General features: G+C 44.2%; 1 protein-coding gene across 5 annotated transcripts in view; it reads left to right on the top strand.

Annotated features, from left to right (window-relative positions):
* Positions 1 to 22747, top strand: part of ERCC6 (ERCC excision repair 6, chromatin remodeling factor) — a 179547-nt gene that overhangs the window by 151252 nt on the left and 5548 nt on the right. For all 5 annotated transcript variants that reach the window (XM_077250751.1, XM_077250752.1, XM_077250754.1 and 2 more), the window contains one exon: positions 10140 to 10218. In XM_077250751.1, the coding sequence (XP_077106866.1) occupies positions 10140 to 10218 (79 nt within the window). The remainder of the gene's footprint in view (positions 1 to 10139; positions 10219 to 22747) is intronic.

Genomic DNA, 22747 nt, shown 5'->3' with positions numbered 1-22747 from the left:
CTCTGGCAGTTTATCTCATTTGGGAATTAGTGCATGTTGTTTAAACAATCGACTTCTCATACGTTGCCTGGACCTCCAGGAAGTGGAGAGATCTTAGGCCTCTAAGGGTATGTGCACACGTTCAGGATTTCTTGCAGAAATTTCCTGAAGAAAACCGGAAATTTTCTGCAAGAAATCCGCATTTTTTTTTTTGCGTTTTTTTTCCGTTTTTTTCGCGTTTTTTTAGCATTCTGCAAGCGTAATTAGCTTGCAGAATGCTAAAGTTTTCCAAGCGATCTGTAGCATCGCTTGGAAAACTGACTGACAAGTTGGTCACACTTGTCAAACATAGCGTTTGACAAGTGTGACCAACTTTTTACTATAGATGCAGCTTATGCAGCATCTATAGTAAAAGAATGTTTAAAAATAATAAAAAAAATAAAAAAATGCTTATACTCACCCAGACATCTCCTCACCGGCGTCCGGCTACTCTTCCTATAGCTGGTCTGTGCGCACAGGACCTAGCGTGACGTCACGGTCACGTGAGCGGTCACATGACCGCTCACGACCAATCACAGGACAGTGACGTCATCGGCAGGTCTTTCGCCGCACACCAGCTACAGGAACCGAACGGCAGCGTGCAGTGGAGGCGGGAAGACATCGAGGGTGAGTATAGGACTGTTTTTTATTTTAATTCTTATTTTTTGACCACTTATATGGTGCCCAGTGCGTGGAGGAGAGTCTCCTCTCCTCCACCCTGGGTACCAACCGCACATAATCTGCTTACTTCCCGCATGGTGTGCACAGCCCCGTGCGGGAAGTAAGCAGATCAATGGACCCCTAGGTGTGCGGAATCCCCTGCAATTCCGCATTTTAATGAACATGTTGCTTTTTTTTCCGCGATGCGATTTTTTCGCGGAAAAAAAGGCTACATTTGCACAAAAAATGCGGAATACACTTAAAATAATAGGAGGCATATGTTAGCGTTTTTTTCGCGTTTTTATCACGTTTTTATAGCGAAAAAACGCGAAAAAAACGCGAAAAATACTGAACGTGTGCACATGGCCTAAGGGTTTCCCAGTAGCCTAACGCCTACAATAGAGCTTCCCCCAGTAGGTGATAGGTCAGGGCATATGTCTGGGCTCTTCCACATTGCAAAGGAATCTTGGTCTTTCCTTATTAGGGCAAGATTCACCTTTCCCAGCTTGGACTGAGTATTTTGAATGCCAGTTTGCTAAGGATTCTCTAGTTTGAGTATCTACTGGCTAACATGGTACAAAGATGTATATATTTCCTGTATCTAGTTTGAGTACAAAATTCCCTTTCATTGTGGTCAATGCTTTCAGACATCTCCCATATTCTCCAGACAGACCTTTCCCAAGGTTGTCCTTTTCTACCCAATTTTTTCTTTAGTTTACCAGTAGTCCTGTCAGGTCTGCAATTTGAAAGGCTCCAGTCCTATCTCATTAGGATTGTCTGAGTAGGATTAAGGAACAAAATCCCTACGGCTAGTTTCACATTTGCGTTAGAATCTGCAGCGTTTAATCCGCATCCGCAAGTGCTGGAAAAAAACGCGTACAAACGCGGCATTTTTTAGACGCATGCCGGAACCCATTTGGTTAAAAAAATGCCGCATTTGCACGCTTTTCCATGTGTTTTTTTCTGCGTTTGTGTTTTTGGTGCGCATGGTGACAAATTTTACAGGAGAAAAATCTAGATAAACAGACACCGCCAATGTGACTACAGAGGGCGTGTATTATGGGATCTCTATATATAGACCATAGGACTGCTGAAATCTTAAGTGTGCTACCGTTTCCTGTGTCATGATGGATCTTCGCATGGAGAGCTTTTATTTCAACCTGTATTTAAGCATCAAACTGTTTCTTGCCTGTGTATTTGCTTGGGAGCAAGACAGAAATCGCGAAAGATGGAGAAGGAGACGGCGTAGGCGTTTTTGGAGACACCCCATTATTGAATTACGTGAGAGACGTGGAGCTTATCACACGCTGTATGGCGAGCTTAATGCCAACCCGGACAAATTCCCGGAATACACAAGGATGTCGCAAGACTCGTTCCGGGATTTGCTTGCTCGTGTTCAAGGAGCCATACGGAGACAGGATACCCAGCTCAGTAGAGCGATTCCACCCGAGAAACGTCTGCTGGTTTACATTAAGGTACGTAAAAAATGTAAACCAATGCCAGTGCTAATTTTGGGTGTACTAACATGTTTTTTTTTTTTGTTTGGTATTTTCCTTTCTGCCTTTAGCATAACCACACGTTAAATAGAACTGATTGTAATTTTTCTTAATTAATTATTTTCTTCCAGATTTCTGGCAACCGGAGAGAGTTTATCATCCCTCCATTTCCAATACCGGCTTGGAATATCCACCCTGTCGGGAATAGTTGCAGACACCTGCCGGGCTTTGTGGAATGTACTCCGGGATGAGTTTATACCCCTACCCACCTTGGACATGTGGATTGGAATTGCGGAAAAATTCTGGAGTGTGTGTGATTTCCCCAACTGTTTGGGAGCGGTGGATGGAAAGCACATCCGCATTATCAAACCAGCCAGAACAGGATCAGAGTACTTCAACTATAAAAAATATTTTTCTGTTGTGCTCGTGGCAATAGCTGATGCGGACTGTCGCTTCATCGCCGTGGACATTGGAGCTTTTGGCCGTGGCAACGATTCCCAGACTTTCAAGAACTCGGATATGGACCGCCGTGTGTATGGCAAAGATTTTAATTTTCCACGGCCACATCCTCTCCCCAACACTCAAGGTCCACCGATGCCATTTGTTATGAGGCCTTTCAGATGTGCGAAAACCTACTGAAGCCATATTCCAGTCGTGACTTGCACCACAGTAAAAGGATCTTTAACTACAGACTGACCAGGGCACGAAGAACTGTAGAGTGTACCTTTGGGATTCTAGTCTCAAAATGGCGCATTCTTGCATCAGCCATAAATCTAAAAATGGAGACGGTTGACGAGGTGGTCAAAGCCTGTGTGGTTCTGCACAATTACATTATGGCTAAGGAGCGGCCCAACATTGAACTGGATGAACCAGTTGCACACCCACTGCCTGATTACCAGCATCACCCGCTGCGGTCAACAGCTGAAGTTGGCCACATGCGGGACCAATTTGCTGCCTTTTTTGATTCGGATATTGGACGTGTGTCATGGCATGACAATGTTGTTTAAATGTCCTGTTGTTATTTTATCTGTACCAGTTATTTTCTTAAATGTTACTAATGTTTCTCGTTAAACTTTTTTTTGTTGTTGTCTTGACCGTGTCTCATATGTATTTCCTCTATAAACCGAGGTTGTCCTCACACTAGCAGTATTTGGTCTGTATTTATTATCAGTATTTGTAATCCAAAACCAGGAGTGGGTGATGAAGGCTGAAGTGCTAGATATGCTAATATTATACTTTTCCTCAAATAGGTCCACTCCTTGTTTTGGCTTACAAATACCAATATAAAATAGTGACCACATACTGCTAGTGTGACGGTAGCCATGTGGATTTAGTGATAAGGTTGTTGACTTCATTGCGTCCTGATTCTGTACTGCTATGCAGTATCAATTGGACACAGACTGAAGAGACAATGTATGTCATACAAAACAGATCTATACTCATCAAGTCAGGTGTCAGAAATAATGAATTCATGATGCACATATAACAGCCTCATGAATTCACTATTTCTGACACATGTGCAGGTGAGCATGGATATGCCGTGTATGATCGCCATCGTCCCTTGAGTTTGTGTGAAATAGATTATGTACACAGAAGAGAAAAAGGAGGCTATACAATGCACTTCTCTACTCACCAGGTCAGGCGTCCCAACTAATGAGTTTTGGACACCTGACCTGTAGAGTATAGTTTTGCATGGTATTGCCACCATTTTCTCTTCAGTCTGCAACACTAGTCATAGACTAAGCAGAATGAAGAGATTAAGGAGAAAATACAAGTATAAATTTTTTGGTCCACCTCATAGCTCTATACTAAAGACACACAAAGTCTTGTACTTGCTAGCTACTGGAGCTATGATGTGGCCAAAAAATAGTGTGTGGCGAAGTTTTTTATTTGGCGCACGGTGTGTGTTGCCGGCGGCGAAAGACGCAATAAACCAAACATAATTGGGGCAAAAAAACCTTGTATTTATTTTTTAACAACCAAAATATCTATTTAACTTCGCCTGCTTGGGGTAGAGTGATGTAAACGGGGGGTGTGAACCTGTGAGGTCTGGCTAACTGTTGACGACGCAGAGGTGGCAGGAGAAGGGGCAATGAAACTTGTGCGGTCTGGTAGTTCGGGGATAGGGCTTGACACATGAGAGGCTTGAGACGCACTGGAAGGGTGTGACAAACCTGACAATACAGACACACTGGGAGGTGAAGGGGGAGGAATACTAAGAGTCCGTTGTTTTTTTTTGTTTTTTTTCCTTTCTGGGTTTGTTGGGTTCTGGGAAGCCTCGGTGGGCTCATATGTCGTGGCATGGTCGTGGTGGGTGACCTGTCAGGGTCCGGCTGCACTGTGTGAGAGTCCATAGTGCTCGTAGAGCGTGCAGCCATGCCAGAGTCCATAGTGCTCGTAGAGCGTGCAGCCATGCCAGAGTCCATAGTGCTCGTAGAGCGTGCAGCCATGCCAGAGTCCATAGTGCTCGTAGAGCGTGCAGCCATGCCAGAGTCCATAGCACTTGTAGAGCGGAAGGCCATGCCAGGGTCCTGCTGCATCGTGGTGGTGGCGGTACGGAAGGCCATGCCAGGGTCCTGCTGCATCGTGGTGTTGGCGGTACGGAAGGCCATGCCTGGGTCCTGCTGCATCGTGGTGGTGGCGGTACGGAAGGCCATGCCTGGGTCCGAATGCATCGTGGTGGTGGCGGTACGGAAGGCCATGCCTGGGTCCTGCTGCATCGTCGTGTCAGTGGAGAAGGTCCAAGCAGGAGCAGCGGTTGTCATGGTGGTGGCTGTGGGCTGTCCAACAGCACTCGGCATTGTGGTGGTGCTGTACTGGTGTCCGGCAGTGCTAGGAATAGAGGTGGCCGTGCAGTGGTATGCAGCAGAGGTCGGCATTGAGGTTAATCGTGACAGTGAAGGCACATGTGGATATGCCGCCACTGTCTGCTGAAAATACCGACTCTGCTGCATAGCTTGCACGTAAGCAGCATTGCAGGCCTGCATGACACTCAGCTGGAGATCAGGAGTAAGGTGTTCCGACATGCCCTGCTCAATTTGGTTAAAAAAATGATGTGCTGGCCTCTGGAGGTCGGCTTTTACTTGGTCAAGGCTTTTGGTGACCTCCTGGATACGTGTATTCATGTGGCTAATTGAAATATCCATTCGGTCACCCAAAGCCTTGAGTCCTTCGTGAAAAACCGAGCTCAAGTGCAAAAACTCGGGCATGAGGGACCTGTCTGATGCCCTCTGCCGCTGCCGGGAGGAGCCCCAAAAAAAAGGCAGTGGCAGAGGGCTGGGAAAGGGGAACACCTGATGGACCAGCTTCCTGGTCTCCAGTTAGTGTGGCAGGCCCACTTGCTGCATCGCTGCTGGATGGCTGGGACGGGTCCGTGGCTGTCTGATGAAGGACTGCTCCAGAACCTGGGCCAACAGTGCTGTGAAAAAAGGAAAAAGAAAATTAATACCAAAAATTAACCAGATGCAAAATCTTGTGGAATAGAAACATACTGATTATGGCAATACAACACAACCTAATGCACGGGAGAAATACTTACGTTCTCTGGGCAAGGACCGGTCTTAAAAATGCCAGAACGCGATGGTATTTGTATTTTCTGATCCTTGCTCCTGAACCACTGGGAACACGGCTTTCTTGACGCAGGTCCTTGTTGAAGCGGTCCTTCATCGAATGCCAACGTGTTTTGACTCTAGCCACTGTTGAAAAATCAAAACATAATGGTTTGACAATGGATTTTTGGCAGTGCTCACACAACTGTGTGTGATGAGAGATACTCCTGAGAGTTTCTCATCACACACAGTTGTGTGAGCATGGCCAAGGTCTCTGCTGCTTCACACTGCATTGCAAGACTTACCAAAAGCATTTCGGACCCGAGTCGGGGCGTTGTCCCAGCCATCCCACATCTCTTTGGCCACCTCATTCCATAGGTGCCGGATCGTCACGTTGTCAGAGTGCTGTGGAACCCGGGTGTCCCACAACGGGACTCTCTCCTGGACCAGGGAGACGAGGAGGTCATTTTCTATGAGGTCTTCATCCCGTTCTGGAACCTAAAAATTAAATAAAGACATTAATGTTGGATCCATTAGCATAAGGAAAAGAAAGAAAACAGAGGCTGATAAATGGCATGAATAAGAAAAGTCAAGATACAAAAGGATTCCAGAAGAAAAATGTAAAGAAATAGGAATGTAAAGAAAGGAAGATTCAAGAATACTAAAGTGAGGATACAGTAAACTGTTAGCCTTGTATAAGTACACGCTGCCGCCTTGCCACCCGATAGTGACTCCGCTGCTCCTGCCCAGTCTCTGCCGCAGTAGAAGTGCTCTAAAAAATGAACAACAAAAAATTGTCATACGTGTAGATGTGACAGTGAATACTTACCAATCTGTGGAGGTGAGTACTCACTTCACTGACATGTTCTACTTCAGAAGGCCCAGGACATTATTATTATTATTATTATTATTTATTGTTATAGCGCCATTTATTCCATGGCGCTTTACAAGTGAGGAGGGGTATACATAATAAAAACAAGTACAATAATCTTAAACAATACAAGTCATAACTGTTACAGGAGAAGTGAGGACCCTGCCCGCGAAGGCTCACAATCTACAAGGGATGGGTGAGAATACAGTAGGTGAGGATAGAGCTGATCGTGCAGCGGTTGGTTGATCGGTGGTTACTGCAGGTTGTAGGCTTGTCGGAAGAGGTGGGTCTTCAGATTCTTTTTGAAGATTCTGATGGTAGGCGAGAGTCTGATGTGTTGTGGTAGAAGGTTCCAGAGTAGGGGTGATACGCGAGAGAAATCTTGTATACGATTGTGGGAAGAGGAGATAAGAGGGGAGTAGAGGAGGAGATCTTGTGAGGATCGGAGGTTGCGTGTAGGTAAGTACCGGGAGACGAGGTCACAGATGTACGGAGGAGACAGGTTGTGGATGGCTTTGTATGTCATCGTTAGGGTTTTGTACTTTAGTCTCTGGGCAATGGGGAGCCACTGAAGGAATTGACAAAGGGGAGAGGCCGGAGAATAGCGGGGGGACAGGTGGATTAGTCGGGCACAGAGTTTAGAATAGATTGGAGGGGTGCGAGAGTGTTCGCGGGGAGGCCACAGAGCAGGAGGTTGCAGTAGTCAAGGCGAGAGATGATGAGGGCATGGACTAGGGTTTTTGCAGATTCTTGGTTGAGGAATGAACGGATTCGTGAAACATTTTTGAGTTGAAGTCGGCAGGAAGTGGAAAGGGCTTGGATATGTGGTTTGAAGGAGAGATCAGCGTCAAGGATTACCCCGAGGCAACAAGCTTGTGGGACTGGGGAGAGTGGGCAGCCATTTACTGTAATGGATGGGTTCGTTGGGGGGGGGGTCGCGTGAGATGGGGGAAAGATGATGAATTCTGTTTTGTCCATGTTAAGTTTGAGAAATCTTGCGGAGAAGAAGGATGAAATAGTGGACAGACATTGAGGGATTCTGGTTAGTAGGGAGGTGATATCTGGTCCAGAGATGTAGATCTGTGTGTCATCAGCATAGAGGTGATACTGAAAGCCATGAGATTCTATGAGCTGTCCCAGGCCAAAGGTGTTAATGGAGAAGAGCAGGGGCCCAAGGACTGAACCTTGTGGGACTCCGACAGATAGGGGGCGAGGTGAGGAGGTGGTGTGTGAGTGGGAGACGCTGAATGTCCGGTCATCAGAAGAAGACGACATTCTGATGCATGCAGAAAGAAAGAAATGGCAGAAATTAGGACATGTAGAGATAGAAAATAAAGGCATTGGCTAGGATATACTCACATTGTTCAGAGGCTTGTTTGCTCCAAGGTGCTGTGGTCTGTCTGCTCTGCTTGGCTGTCTGCTGAGTAGTGACCTGCAAATGTCCACTCCCTCTCTTTATCACCTTGTATGTGGGGGGTGGCTTATCAGTGTCTAGACATGTTTTTCTCTGGTGCAACGCATGCGTTCACGAACGCAAGCAAATGCATGTGCTTGTGAACGCATGCGTTCATATAGACAGCAATGCGTTTTTTTGGCGCATTCCTTACGCAATCGACCGCATACGTTTCCATTCGGCAAATTGACGCCTCTAAAAATTACTACATGTTGCATTTCCGCGACAAACCGCAGCCGACGAAACGACGCATGCGTCGTCAAACGCGGCAAAGCGCGAACGATCGCAGACGCATGCGTCCCTAATGTTGAATATAGGAATACACAACGCATGCGGATATTTGCGGAAGAAACACTGCGGACACAACCGCAAATGTGAAACCGGCCTATAAGGTCACTTTTCGGCCATTTAATTTAACACCTGTTTTCATAGGTGAGATCTTATGGGCAACGCTAATAGGGCAATATCCTTGTTTTTACTTTTTGCAGGTCTAAATTAAACTAGGGCAGACTCGCAAGAGCCAAGTTTCTCCCCTAGCTAGCCTAGTCCAGTGGAATTTATTTTATAGGCCAGGTGTCAGAACTTCCTACCCGGGCTGGAAATCTCCTGGCGACCAGATTATTTCCTGGGATCTGGTTGACCTCTAGAGGTCTAGTTGTCCTTTGGCCTCCCCCTTTTGAGCTGATCAGATAGATCTTTCAAGTTCATGTGTTTTTATTGATTGTTTTTTTTTCTTCTTTTGTTTTTTTTGTAATGGGAGAGGTAGGGAATTTCCTCTCCTTTTCTAGGACAGAGCATTCGAGTGTTTGCCTAAGGCTTCTTTCACACTTCCGTTGTTTGGCCTCCGTCGCAATGCGTCGTTTTGGGGAAAAAACGCATCCTGCAAATGTGCCCGCAGGATGCGTTTTTTCCCATAGACTTGTATTGCCGACGGATCGCGACGTATGGCCATACGTTGCGTCCGTTGTGCACTGGATGCGTCGTGTTTTGGCGGACCGTCACGAAAAAACGTTCAAGGGAACGTTTTTTTGTACTTCGGGTCCTGCATTTCCTACCGCGCATGCGCGGCCGGAACTCTGCCCCCTCCTCCCCGGGACTTTAGAATGGGCAGCGGATGTGTTGAAAAACTGCATTCGCTGCCCACTTTGTGCTGAAATTTCAAAACGTGCGTCGGTACGTCGTGCCGACGCTTAGCGACGGCCCCGTATCGACGGAAGTGTAGAAGAAGCCTTAGCCGAACTCTCCAGCTTTTCACTTTAATGAGGACATTACGCTCCCTTCTTTAGGTATTTTGCCTCTCGTCTCCTTGAGAGGTTCTCAGATAGATGGATGTAGGCAGACGTTGTGCAGCTCTGCCTGTCTCTCAAAGCTCCATTCGAATGCCTTAGGATCATTCAGGTATGCTCTAGTAAAGGTCCGACCATCTCTAGGGTGATCTTTGCTCTCTGGATTAGATCAGACATTAGTGAGGCTTATAGTGCAGTTGCCAGTGCTCCTCCATTCAGGGTCGGTGTGCACTCTGTGTGGACTGTAAGATCATTTTGGGTAGTTCTTCAAAAGATATCAACCTTGCAGCTCTGTAAAGCAGCCTTTTGCTCATCAGTGCATAACTTTTCCAAGTTTTACAGGGTTCACGCATTTGCTTCTGCCGGTGCAAATCTGGGGAAGAAGATACTGCAGGCAGCAGTTGCTCAGGCAACCACTTGAGCAAATGTGGAAAACGTTCCCTGGTGACTGTTTATTCACACCCCTAGGAGACGGCTATAGGACGCTGCATGGTTACTGTCCTGCCAATAAGATGAATGAGAAGTGACGATTTTTTACTCCCCGTAAAATCTTAGTCTTCATTGAGAGATACCACTGTTGGTTACCCCGTTGGGCATGCATTATTTTTCTTTTCATGCTTTAATTAGTTTTTTTTCTCCACGTCTTTTTGACTAAACAGAGGAGCCTGGTGCTAGCAGGCAATGCATAGTCTATTGGGGAGGAGTCAATGTTCAATTAGTTGCATTAATACTGTCAGCATTCAGGTGGTAGCAGACTATCCCATATTTAAATTTTATGGTCAGTAAAAATCCTCATTTTTCTTACAGACGGTTTGGTCAAAAAAAGAATCCTTTGTTACGTGATGCAGATGTGCCCAAAACTTCAATCCCTCAGGACAAATGCAAGGTAAAACAGCCGCGTTATGGAATATTTCTCTACAGAAAAGCTAGAACATCTGTGTTGAAAGTCCTGCTCCTTTGAGTGTATTGTGTAGTTATTGTCTGTTCTGAGATGCATATCAGATCACATACTTACTGATCATATACAGTTGTTGGAAAAAGGCTGCTCAGGTATACGCAGAGTATCGTGGATCCCTGCATGTTTTTTTGGGGTGTATAATATTTGTGAAACATGTGGGGTTGGGACTCCAGCATGGCACTCGAGCTCCCACGATGTTCAGTGCATACCTGAGCAACCAATGCAAACTAGAGTAGCAAGCACTTGCACTCAACACTAATGACAATGGTATTGTTATCAAATTCTGTGTCATAGCTGTGGGTTTAAAATGCTCACTATACCCCTGGATAAAATCCTTGAGGGATGTGGTTTCCAAAGTGGCGTTACTTGTCAGTGGTTTCTACTAATTAGGCACTCCAAACGCGACATGGTATCCGTTAGTTATTCCAGCAAATTTTACATTCATAATAGTCAAACGGTGCTCCTTCCCTTCCGAGGCCTTCCGTACTCCCATACAGTAGATTTTCCCCACAAATGGGGTATATTTGTACTCATCACAACACGTTTGTGGTCAATTTTAGGCTATGTGCACACGTTGCGAATTAGGCTTAGGAATTTCTGGTGCGGATTCTGCATCTCTTGGCAGAAAACGCAGGTGCGGATTTGTTGCTTTTTTTGTGCGGATTTGCTGCAGATTTTTTGCTGATTTACTGCGTTTTTTACCCCTGCGGATTTCTATAATGGAATGGGTACAAAAACGCTGCAGATCCGCACAAAAGTGCTGACCTGCTACTTCTTTTAATCCGCAGCGTTTCCGCACGGAATTTTCCGCACCATTAGCACAGCAGTTTTTTTCACATTGATTTACATTGTACTGTAAATGACTTGCAGATCTGCAGCGTTTCTGCACCGCAAAAACCGCTGCGGATCCGCAGCAAATCCGCAATTTGTGCTCATACTTATGCTGTTATCCTTGTGAAAAAAGTTTGTGTCTAAAGTAATTGTTTTATGAAAAATGTTTTCCTTCCACATTGCTTCAGTTCCTGTGAAGCAACTAAAAGGTTATTAAGCTTCTTGAATGTGGTTTTGAGCACCTTGAGGGGTGCAATTTTTAGAATGGTGTCACTTTTGGGTACTTTCTGTCATATAGACCCCTCAAAGTAACTTCACTTGTGATGTGTTCCCTAAGAAAAAAATGGTTTTGTAAATTTTGTTGGAAAAACGAGAAATCGCTGGTCAACTCTTACAGGGAACCTGTCAGCAGGATTGTGCACAGTAACCTACAGACAGTGTCAGGTCGGCGCCGTTATACTGATGAAAATGATACCATGGTTGATGAAATCCGTCTTGTGGTTGTTTAATTTTTATTTTCCGTTTTGAGTTATTGATATGCTCGTGCTCCGGAGCCGTGCCACCTGAGCTGCAGCATAATCGCAGGTCTACCGTGTTAATAATAAATGTGCTTGAGGTTATCCTGATAGTATACAAAAAAATCCATCTGAAAATGGCACCAGCCACGCCTGCGCATTAGCAGCTATCGATGTATATAGAGGTGATCCGATAGCTGCTACTGCGCCGCCATCTTCCTAGAGAAGAAAAAAAAACTCCTCCTCCAAGAAGGCGATGCCAGCTCGGAGGAAGACATTTTTTCTTCTCTATCAAGATGGCGGTGAGGTAGCAGCTATCAGATCACTTCTATATACACTGATAGCTGCTACTGCGCAGGCGTGGCTGGTGCCATTTTCAAATGTTTTTTTTTTTTTTTTATACTATCAGGATAACCTCAAGCACATTTATTATTAACACAGTAAACCTGCGATTATGCTGCTGTGCAGGTACCACGGCTGGCATCTGCCTGCGGAAGGGTTTTTTTTCCCAGTATGTACATATATTCAATATGTAAACTTGGGGGCAGGTCAGTGAGGGATCAGTGACCTGTCATCAGTCTGCATTATGAATACCTAATCAGAGCACCACATGAAGCCCCCTCTGGAGCACGAGTATATCATTAACTCAAATCTGAAAATAAAGATTACACAACAACCACAAGATGGATTACATCAACCAAAATATAATTTTGGCCTGACACTTTGTAGGTCACTGTGCACAATCCTGCTGAAAGGTTCCCTTTATTAACACTTCTAACTTCCTGACAAAAAAAATGTTTCTAAAATTCTGCTGATGTAAAGTAGACATGTTGGAACTGTTAATTCTTAACTGTAATGTGTGACATAACTCTCTGATTTAACAGCATAAAAATAAAAATTTTGAAAGTTGCTAAATTTTCAAATTTTGTTTTTTTCATAAATAAACGCAAGTCATATAGAAGAAATTTTACCACTATCATGAAGTACAATATGTCATGAAAAAACATTCTCTAAATCAGTGGGGTACGTTGAGGCCATGTTCACACTTTGCGGTGTGCTCTGCAGGTTTATCCCGCAGCGGAATTGATAAATCTGCAGGGCAAAACCGCTGCGGTTATCCCTGCAGATTTATCGCGGTTTGTTCCGCGGTTTCCGCTGCGGGATTACTCCTGTACTATTGATGCTGCATATGCAGCAATATGCAGCATCAATAGTAATGATAAAAATAATAAAAATTGGTTATACTCACCCCCTCTGATGTCCGGATCTCCTCGGTGCTGCACCCGGCGGTCCGGTTCCAAAGATGCTGTGCCGAGAAGGACCTTCATGACGTCACGGTCATGTGACCGAGGCGTCATCACGGTCATGTGACCGCAACGTCACCACAGGTCCTGCTCGCACAGCAAACCGAAGACCGGACGGCCGCGGGCAGCGCTGAGAGGTGAGTATAACATCATTTTTTATTTTAATTCTTTTTTTTTTACACTATATATGGTTCCCAGGGCCTGGAGGAGAGTCTCCTCTCCTCCACCCCGGGTACCACCCGCACATTATCCGCTTACTTCCCGCAACGTGTGCACAGCCCCATGCGGGAAGTAAGCGGTTCAATGCATTTCTATGGGTGCAGAATCGCTGCGATTCTGCACAAAGAAGTGACATGCTGCGGGTTTTAAACCGCTGCGTTTCTGCGCGGTTTTTCCCGCAGCATGTGCACAGCGGTTTGCGGTTTCCATAGGGTTTACATGTTAATGTAAACGCTATGGAAACTGCTGCGGACCCGCAGCATCAAAATCGCCGCGGATCCGCGGTAAAAACCGCAAAGTGTGAACATGGCCTGAAGCATTTCAGCGTTACTACCTCATAAAGCAACAATGGTCAGAATTGTAAAATTTGGCCTGGTCATTAAGGTCAAAATCGGCACAGTCACTAAAGGATTAAATGAAGGTCTTTATTCATAAGGGAAAAAGAAATCCACACGTACAGGGCCCTGTGTGAAAAAAGTGATTGCCCCCTAAACCTAATAACTAGTTGGGCCACCCTTAGCTAGGCTTGGGGATCATCAAGATGTTTTCTGACAAAACTGAGACAAGCGTTTTGTGTTTTTATTGTTCAGCTGTTTTGTCTTGGAAATTTGCCATGTAGGCAATTCTTGCCCAGTCTTTGTTATGGTGGAGTCATGAGCACTGACCTTAACTCAGCCAAATGTAGCCTTCAGTTTTTTGGATGTTATTGTGGGGTCTTTTTTGAACTCTAGGATGAGTTGTCACTGCGCTCTTAGGGTAATTTTAGTCAGCCAGACACTCCTGGGAAGGCTCACCACTGTTCCATTTTTTGCCATTTGAGGATAATGGCTGTCACTGTGGTTTGTTGGAGTCCCAAAGCTTTAGAAATGGATTTATAACCTTTTCCAGACTGATAGATCTCAATTACCTTATACTTTGCTACAGAATTTCTTTGGATCGTTGCATGATGTCTAGTTTTTGAGGATATTTTGGTCTACCGTATATACTCTAGTATAAGCTGATATTTTCAGCCCAAATTTTTGGGCTGAAAGTGCCCCTCTCGGCTTATACTCGAGTCACGGTTGGCGGGTGAGGGGGAGAGGGCTCTGAGGCATACTTACCTGCTTCCGGGGCTCCTGGTGCTCCCCCTGCCCGTCCCACGGTCTCCGGGTGCCGCAGCTTTTCCCCTGTTCAGCGGTCACGTGGGACCGCTCATTAGAGAAATGAATATGGACTCCACTCCCATAGGGGCGGAGCCGCCTATTCATTTCTCTAATCAGCGGTAACGGTGACCGCTGACAGAGGAAGAGGCTGCGGCACCGAAGACCAGCTGTCCGGGGGAAGGAGCGGGACGCCGGGAGCAAGGTAAGTATTACATATTTACCTGTCCGCGTTCCACACGCCGGGCGCCGCTCAGTCTTCCCGGCGTCTCTCTGCACTGACTGTACAGGTCAGAGGGCGCGATGACGCATATAGTGTGTGCGCCGCCCTCTGCCTGATCAGTCAGTGCAGAGAGACGCCGGGACGGGACGCTGAGGAGCTGCAAGCAAGAGAGGTGAGTATGTCTTTTATTATTTTTATTGCAGCAGCACAGCTTTCTATGGCACAGCTTTCTATGGCACATCTATGGGCAATAATGAACGGTGCAGAGCACTATATGGCACAGCTATGGGCAATAATGAACGGTGCAGAGCACTATATGGCACAGCTATGGGGCAATTATGAACGGTGCAGAGCACTATATGGCACAGCTATGGGGCAATTATGAACGGTGCAGAGCACTATATGGCACAGCTATGGCATGGGGCAATAATGAATGGTGCAGAGCACTATATGGCACAGCTATGGGGCCATAATGAACGGTATGGAGCATCTATTTTTATTTTTGAAATTCACCGATAGCTGCTGCATTTTCCACCCTAGGCTTATACTCGAGTCAATAAGTTTTCCCAGTTTTTTGTGGCAAAATTAGGGGGGTCGGCTTATACTCGGGTCGGCTTATACTCGAGTATATACGGTGCTTCACTTTGAACTCAGCTTCCCAAAAATGTGATAAACCAGTTAATTTTAGTTTATTTTAAGGGTGGGTGCAATCATTTTTTCACACAGGGTGCTGTAGGTGTGGAATTTTTTTCCTTAATAATAAAGACCTTAATTTAAAAACTGCATTTTGTGATTCCTTGTGTTATCTTTGTTTAATATTTACATTTGTTTGGTGATCTGAAACATTTAATTACAAACATATAAAAGAATAGGAGATCATGAAGGGACAAACACTTTTTCACACAACTGTACAAGGAGATTAGAGTAAGGTGCTCAGAGACCATCAGACACTGACCTCTTCCTGTTGCTATGGTCTCTTATGGGCAAGGATCAAGAACTAATGTGACAGGATAAAGTGCCTCAAAATCAAACTGCCAGTGATCTCTGGGTTTGTGCTGGGAAGTAATTGTTGCCTCCCAGGAATCTTTTCCTTTTTTTTTTTTCCTCAAGATTTGCATCTAATTGATGTCTACATGTCTTTTAATTGCACTCCAGTGATTGCATCCCTTCACATAAATGGAAGCTTCTTGTATTATCAGTCATGTAACTGGAATTTACTCTCTGGGAATCTGGCTTTTGTAGCTGGTTAAGGATTGGGTGTTTGTAGAAAGCGAGTCCATTGATTTTTTTTTTTTTTTTTTATACTGAATACCTTATTTGCCTACATATTTGTAACAGTAAGAAGATGCTTGCACTCAGCATCTCCTTGAACTAGGAGGAGAATTCCTTGCGACTTTCATCAGCTAATGCACGTGCATTTATATTGCCGTAATTGGAGAGCCTTGCAAGGATCAATGTAGATCAACCCTTACATGGCACGGATTGTTAAAATAAGTACTTTTCAAGTACATTTTGACAATAGCACGTGTAAAATACATTTCTCGTGGTGTTTGCAGTGAATATCGCTGAATGGCTGTTGACTACTGAAATGCTAAAGGTGTAGGGATTTCTAAAAAAAAAAAAAATGTGCTTTTACTCAAAAGTTTTGCCTATCTTTATGTATAGAAGTCACTAATTATGCTGCTGTAAATTTTAATAATGTCAGACAGCAATAAGCTTCAGATTTGGGGTTCCTTCAGACATCTATGTTTCACATACTTGTTTTCAGTGTACCCATAGTCTATGGGTCTGTTCATATGTCCAAGTTTTTTGTGACCTAAAAAAACCCCCCAGACATGTCAGTTTTTGAAAGTAGTCCTGGATCAAACTCTCCAATTCAAGTGGGTCCATGAAAATCTTGAACGGAGTGGTGTCAGTGATATCACATCACCAGATACCTTACGGTACACATGCACAATCGGCTATACTGCACCTGTCCTAATGGACTGGCTGGTGAGATTCCTTTGACCCAATTTGGAAGGTGTTGATCTTCTTGCTGCGTTTTAGCTGCTGTAGGGAATCTTAGCTGTAGGGATTCTTAGGCTATGTGCACACGTTGCGGATTTTGCTGCGGATCTTCAGCAGTTTTCCATGCGGTGTACAGTACCATGTAAACGTATGGAAAACAAAATCCGCAGTGCACATGCTGCGGAAAAACGCGCACAAACGCAGCGTTGTTTATTCTGCAGCATGTCAATTCTTTGTGCGGATTCCGCAGCGTTTTACACCTGTTCCATAATAGGAATCCGCACATGCAAAATCGCTGTTGAAAATCGCACAAAAAAACGCGATAAAACCATGGTAAAACGCAGGGCGTTTTGCCTGTGGATTTTTAGGAGTCTGCGCAGAAAATCTGCGGCAGATTCTGCAACGTGTGCACATAGTCTTTAGGGTAGGGTATGTGCACCCATTAAGTATTTTCAACAGAAATTTCTGCACCTTTTCTGCATCTATTGGCATTAAAAAAGCAAAGTACACACCTTTTCACACGTTTTTTGCATGCATTTTCATGCATATTTCTCTATTCATTTGAATGGGTTAAAAATCTGTGCCATATATAAAAAAATCATACATTGATCTGTCGCCGCTAGGCAAAATTGTACAAAGCTGAACATAAGGTCCTTAGTGTAACATTCTGATTATCTATAAAGCCCATTGCCACATCATGGCGAACCTCTCAGTGGGTCCTAACCTTTTATAGCCTTAATTGTGCGACTCCGTGTGTCAACCATTGTCGCATCCCTAGTGCACCAGCAGGGTGACCTAGTGCCTCACAGCGCCCATCGTGCAAGACTGAGTTCCCGTTTCTCCAGGTCACACTAGAGCTAGAAAAATAAACTTCCCCAATCTGTGTGAACTGAGAGCAAAAATAGATCATTTTATGATTTTTGGATGTGCGGTTTGTCTTTCTCTACAGCTATGGTGTAAAACGCTGCAAAATTCCCGAAAGAATTAACATGCTACCGATCTGATAGTGCTTCAATTCTGCAAGAAAAAAAAATCAACGTGCATGGGATTTCAAAAATTTCATTCACTTTGCTGGTACTGGGAAATCCTTCCATTTTGTGATGAAACTGTGGAGAAATTGTGACAGAAGAGCAGCAAATACTGTTCTGCATGTACCCTTATAGGCAACTTTCTGAAAGTTAGAGGGTTATGTTTAGGGTCATTCCATGTCAAGTGAACCAATGATTTTTACCACTATATTTTTAATTCTTTGAGATTTTGTTATTTGGTAATAGAGTGTCAGAGAATGCCAAATGTGAAGGAAAAAAAAATTCTAGATTTTTTTATTTTTTATTGATTTTCAAAGTGTGGAAAAAGTGCGAATTTCGATGTTGCCTGCCTTTACATTTCTCCCCATAACTCAGGCTAGAAAAACGATAGAGAAACAAAATAAACACTATTCTACTCAGAACTATACAGGCTTTCATCAGATATGTCACAAGCATATCTTTGATAATATTTTACCCATGCGAACGCAAGCGCAAAACTTTAAAACGCATTTCCAAAAAAAAGTTTAATTTAAAAATTTCAAAAACTGCATATGTGCCTGTTATACGCCTAGCCACATCTGTACCAAAATACAAGCTGGGATCCTTATGGGATCATATTTTAAAAAATAAAATATAATATTACCGTGTCAATTCAAAAATCTCAAATTCAGATCTGTTCAGCCTGTGGTGTAGAAGTGTGGGGTCCATATTTACCAAATAATCCATGATTGTTAGATATTCCTGTATTATTTTATTATGTTACAGCTTAGAAGCAGGAGAGGACAGAGCAGAAGCTTTGTTAGGGCTGAGAATGACCAGGGGTAGACGGTGACTGCAGAGCAGATGACAGGCCGGCAGCTCGGGCCTCCAGAGGCCGTATTCACACCAAATCTTAACACCGAGGCAACTCCTCAAATGGAGGGAGAAAAATATTCTTAACATCCAGTTCATGTATTGTACAAACCAGGACTACGGGGAGGAGGAGAGTTTGTTATAACATCGGTTACAGGAAGCAGAACCCATCACAGGGACTCGGCAATACCGGACTGTCATCCCATGTAGTGGAAATAAAGACAGTGACGTCCATGAAGTGGTAGAAGGCGGCACAAGATCAGCAATGGATGGCATAACTGGTGATGTGACCTGTGAATATGATCGGCGCTGGTGGCGGCTACTGGACTCTCCAAAGATTGTGAAAATGAAGAAGTAGAATTGACTTTTCTGCACCTTCTGGTCCAGCGCCGTCCTTTGTGTATCCAAGAAAATCAGACATTGTAAAAGTTACAAAAATCAGATATAACTCAGGTGGAGCCGAGCACCATGACAGGCCACACATACTCTGACACAGAAGGAGACGGCCATTGCTAGTAAGCGCTGATGGACAAGATCACATTTCACCATCTAGAAGGGACACATTGATGATAGAAGGCCAGTGTAAAAACCTACTATTAATTGTTTGATTAGTTCATATTTTATAGAACTAGGATTTAACTACTGAACTATTCTTCTTAAACACTTCGTAAATGACATGTTTAGTGATATAGTAGACAAAAAATTGTTACAAGAATAAATAGGTCGTAAAATTATTGGTTCTTTTAATCTTGTTTTTAACATATAATTAGGATGAGACTGTATTTAGAAAATCACACCTGAGGATATGAGCACCTTTTATCTTTCGGCTTGTTCAATGAATTCAGGTTGAAAATGCTGAGCAAGTTGTTGTTATGATGATTAAGGCTACTTTCACACTAGCGCCGGGCTCGGCCCGTCGCGGTGCGTCGGGCCGAGGTTCCCGACGCTAGCGTTGTCTCCGCCGCACAACGGGGGCAGCGGATGCATTTTTCCAGCGCATCCGCTGCCCCATTGTGAGGTGCGAGGAAGTGCGGGGAGGTGGGGGCGGAGTTCTGGCCGCGCATGCGCGGTCGGAAAAAGCGGACCGTCGTGAGCAAAAAACGTTACATGTAGCGTTTTTTGGTCCCGACGGTCCGCCACAACACGGCGCAACCGTCGCACGACGGTTGCGACGTGTGTCAATCCGTCGCAATACGTCGCTTAATGTAAGTCTATGGGGAAAAAACGCATCCTGCAAGCACTTTTGCAGGATGCGTTTTTTTGGCAAAACGACCCATTGTGGCGGATTGCAGTTAACGCTAGTGTGAAAGTAGCCTTAGATGTATTTATTCTGGCACTTCGGTATTTGTTTTTTGTTTTTCTTTATTGTTGCATATACATGTTGAATGCAATAAGTTGTAATTTGAAAAGAAAAAAGGAAGAAACTCACACAAACATAAAATCAGATGATTCAAGGCTTAAAATAAATAAATAAATTTGACAGGTCCCAAGTTGAATCCCTGTACAAATATAAACAAGAACACAAGTAACGCACATGCATGTTTTCACAATTTTAAAACATACGTTTTTTTCACAATTGCGCATCAAAATTTTGAATTTGATTTCTCCAAAACAAAATATAGAGAAACATGGTCTTGTGACATATCAAATGAAAGCTTTTACTGTTCTGAGAAAAATGATGCCTCTCCCACCTCTTTATCTTTAATTCTAGCCCGAGATATGATAAAAAATGTAAAGCCATACCAGGCCAAAATCCGCGCTTTTTCAAAACTTTAAAAATCTGTAAAAAATTAACTGATGAAGAAAAAAAATTCTAAACTTTTAATTTGTAATTAACGAAAGTTGTACTTTATTAAAACAAAAAATAAAAAAAATCTATAGACGTCAGGTAAAAAAAAAATCATATTTGGATCACTTGAAATGTAATGACCCTTTAACTTCTCTCTTGAGCAGCTCACAGCTCTGCAGTCTCCTTACTTCCTCGTTTCTGGGGTTGGATCTCCTTCTTGAGTGACCTTTCTAGTGAGTAGCATAGGTGTAATATTAGTAAAACTGTAAGGCTATGTGCACACGTAGGAGGGGTCCTCTGCGGGTTCTCCCGCAGCGGATTTGATAAATCTGCAGGGCAAAACCGCTGCAGTTAGCCCTGCAGATTTATCGCGGTTTGTCTTGCGGTTTCCGCTGCGGGTTTACTCCTGCACTTGTTTTACTATTGATGCTGCATATGCAGCATTAATAGTAATGTTAAAAATAATAAAAAAATGGTTATACTCACCCTCTGACGTCCCGATCTCCTCGGCGCTGCTTGCGGCGGTCCGGTTCCAAAGATGCTCTGCAAGAAGGACCTTCGTGACGTCACGGTCATGTGACCGCGACGTCATCGCAGGCCCTGCTCGCATAGCAACCCTGTGACTGGATGGCCGCGTGCAGCGCTGAGAGGTGAGTATATCATTTTTTATTTTAATTCTTTTTTTTTTTTTTTACACAAATATGGTTCCCAGGGCCTGGAGGAGAGTCTCCTCTCCTCCACCCCGGGTACCATCTGCACATGATCCGCTTACTTCCCACATCGTGGGCACAGCCCCATGCAGGAAGTAAGCGGATCAATGCATTCCTATGTGTGCAGAATCGCCGCGATTCCTCACAAAGAAGTGACATGCTGCGGATTGTAAACCGCTGTGTTCCCGCGCGTTTTTTTCCGCAGCATGTGCACAGTGTTTTCGGTTTCCCATAGGTTTACATTGAACTGTAAACTCACGGGAAACTGCTGCGGACCCGCAGCTGCAGAAACGCTGCGGATCCGCAGCAAAAACCGCAACATGTGCACATACCCTAAGGCTTAGCACGAGTTCTGCTGTAACATATTCAGCGATCAGTGCTTTGTTCTGGAACCTACAATGTAATCGCTGTATTTACATAGGACTGATAAGGGCAGCTTTCCAGGAGCAGAGAGTCAGGGGAGTAGATAACTGCTGTATAGAAATCAATGAGCTGGATAGGGATGGCTGGGATATTAGTGGTTACTCTCCCCCCCATGAAATGTAACTACTGAACATGCTGGTAGTGGTCAAGAATAGAGATGAGCGCATTTGCTCGGGTTCCCTCTTATTCGGCAAGCTATAGCACTTGTCGAATAAGCGGCAGAGGGAGCCTGGCTTCCTGGATCTCGCTGGCCAATCAGCGCCGCAGCTGCATGTGTCACAGCTGTGTGACAGTTACACAACATACATGGAGAGCCTATTTGTTGGGTTCTTCATGCATGTGTCGTGACTGTCACACAGCTGTGACACATGCAGCTGCTGCGCTGATCAGCTGGCGCGATCCAGGAAGCCGGGTTCCCTCTGCAGCTGATTCGGCAAGCGCTATAGCTTGCCGAATAAGCGGGAACCCGAGCAAATTCGCTCATCTCTAGGTAAGATAAAAGCGCTCATTGCAGGAGCATGATAGAAGACAGAATAGATGTTTTCTTTTGACTTGCCTTTGCTAATTAAAGTAATTTAATACGGTAACTTGAAAATACCCATTTAAGTATGCAAATTAGCTCTCGATTGGAAAGAAAACTGTCTCTCTAGTGACCTCCAACTTCTCTGTAGTGTACAAGCTTCTCATCTCCCCACTTTTAGCGGTCGCACTACTAGTATTTGGTCAGTATTTCACATCAATATTTGTAAGCCAAAACTAGGAGTGGGTCAAAAATACAGAAGTGGTGCATATGTTTCTATTATACTTAGTAGCATAGTAACTTAGTTATTAAGGTTGAAGGAAGACTTTAAGTCCATCTAGTTCAACCCATAGCCTAACCTAACATGTTGATCCAGAGGAAGGCAAAAAAAAACATGTAGCAAAGAGTAAGCTCCACATTGGGGAAAAAAATTCCTTCCCGACTCCACATACGGCAATCAGACTAGTTCCCTGGATCAACGCCCTATCAAGGAATCTAGTATATATAACCTGTAACATTGTACTTTTCAAGAGTCATCCAGTCCCCACTTAACTTTTAGTAATGAATCACTCATTACAACATCATACGGCAGAGAGTTCCATAGTCTCACTGCTCTTACAGTAAAGAACCCGCGTCTGTGATTATGATTAAACCTTCTTTCCTCCAGACGTAGAGGATGCCCCCTTGTCCCTGTCTCAGGTCTATGATTAAAAAGATCATCAGAAAGGTCTTTGTACTGTCCCCTCATATATTTATACATTAAAATAATATCATCCCTTAGCCTTCCTTTTTCCAAACTAAACAGCCCCAAGTGTAATAACCTTTCTTGGTATTGCAGACCCCCCAGTCCTCTAATAACCTTGGTCGCTCTTCTCTGCACCCGCTCTAGTTCAGCTA

Source organism: Ranitomeya variabilis, chromosome 4, assembly GCF_051348905.1.
Source record: "Ranitomeya variabilis isolate aRanVar5 chromosome 4, aRanVar5.hap1, whole genome shotgun sequence".
In the NCBI taxonomy this organism is placed as follows: domain Eukaryota; kingdom Metazoa; phylum Chordata; class Amphibia; order Anura; family Dendrobatidae; genus Ranitomeya; species Ranitomeya variabilis.
This window is presented reverse-complemented; position numbering and strand designations above follow the sequence as displayed.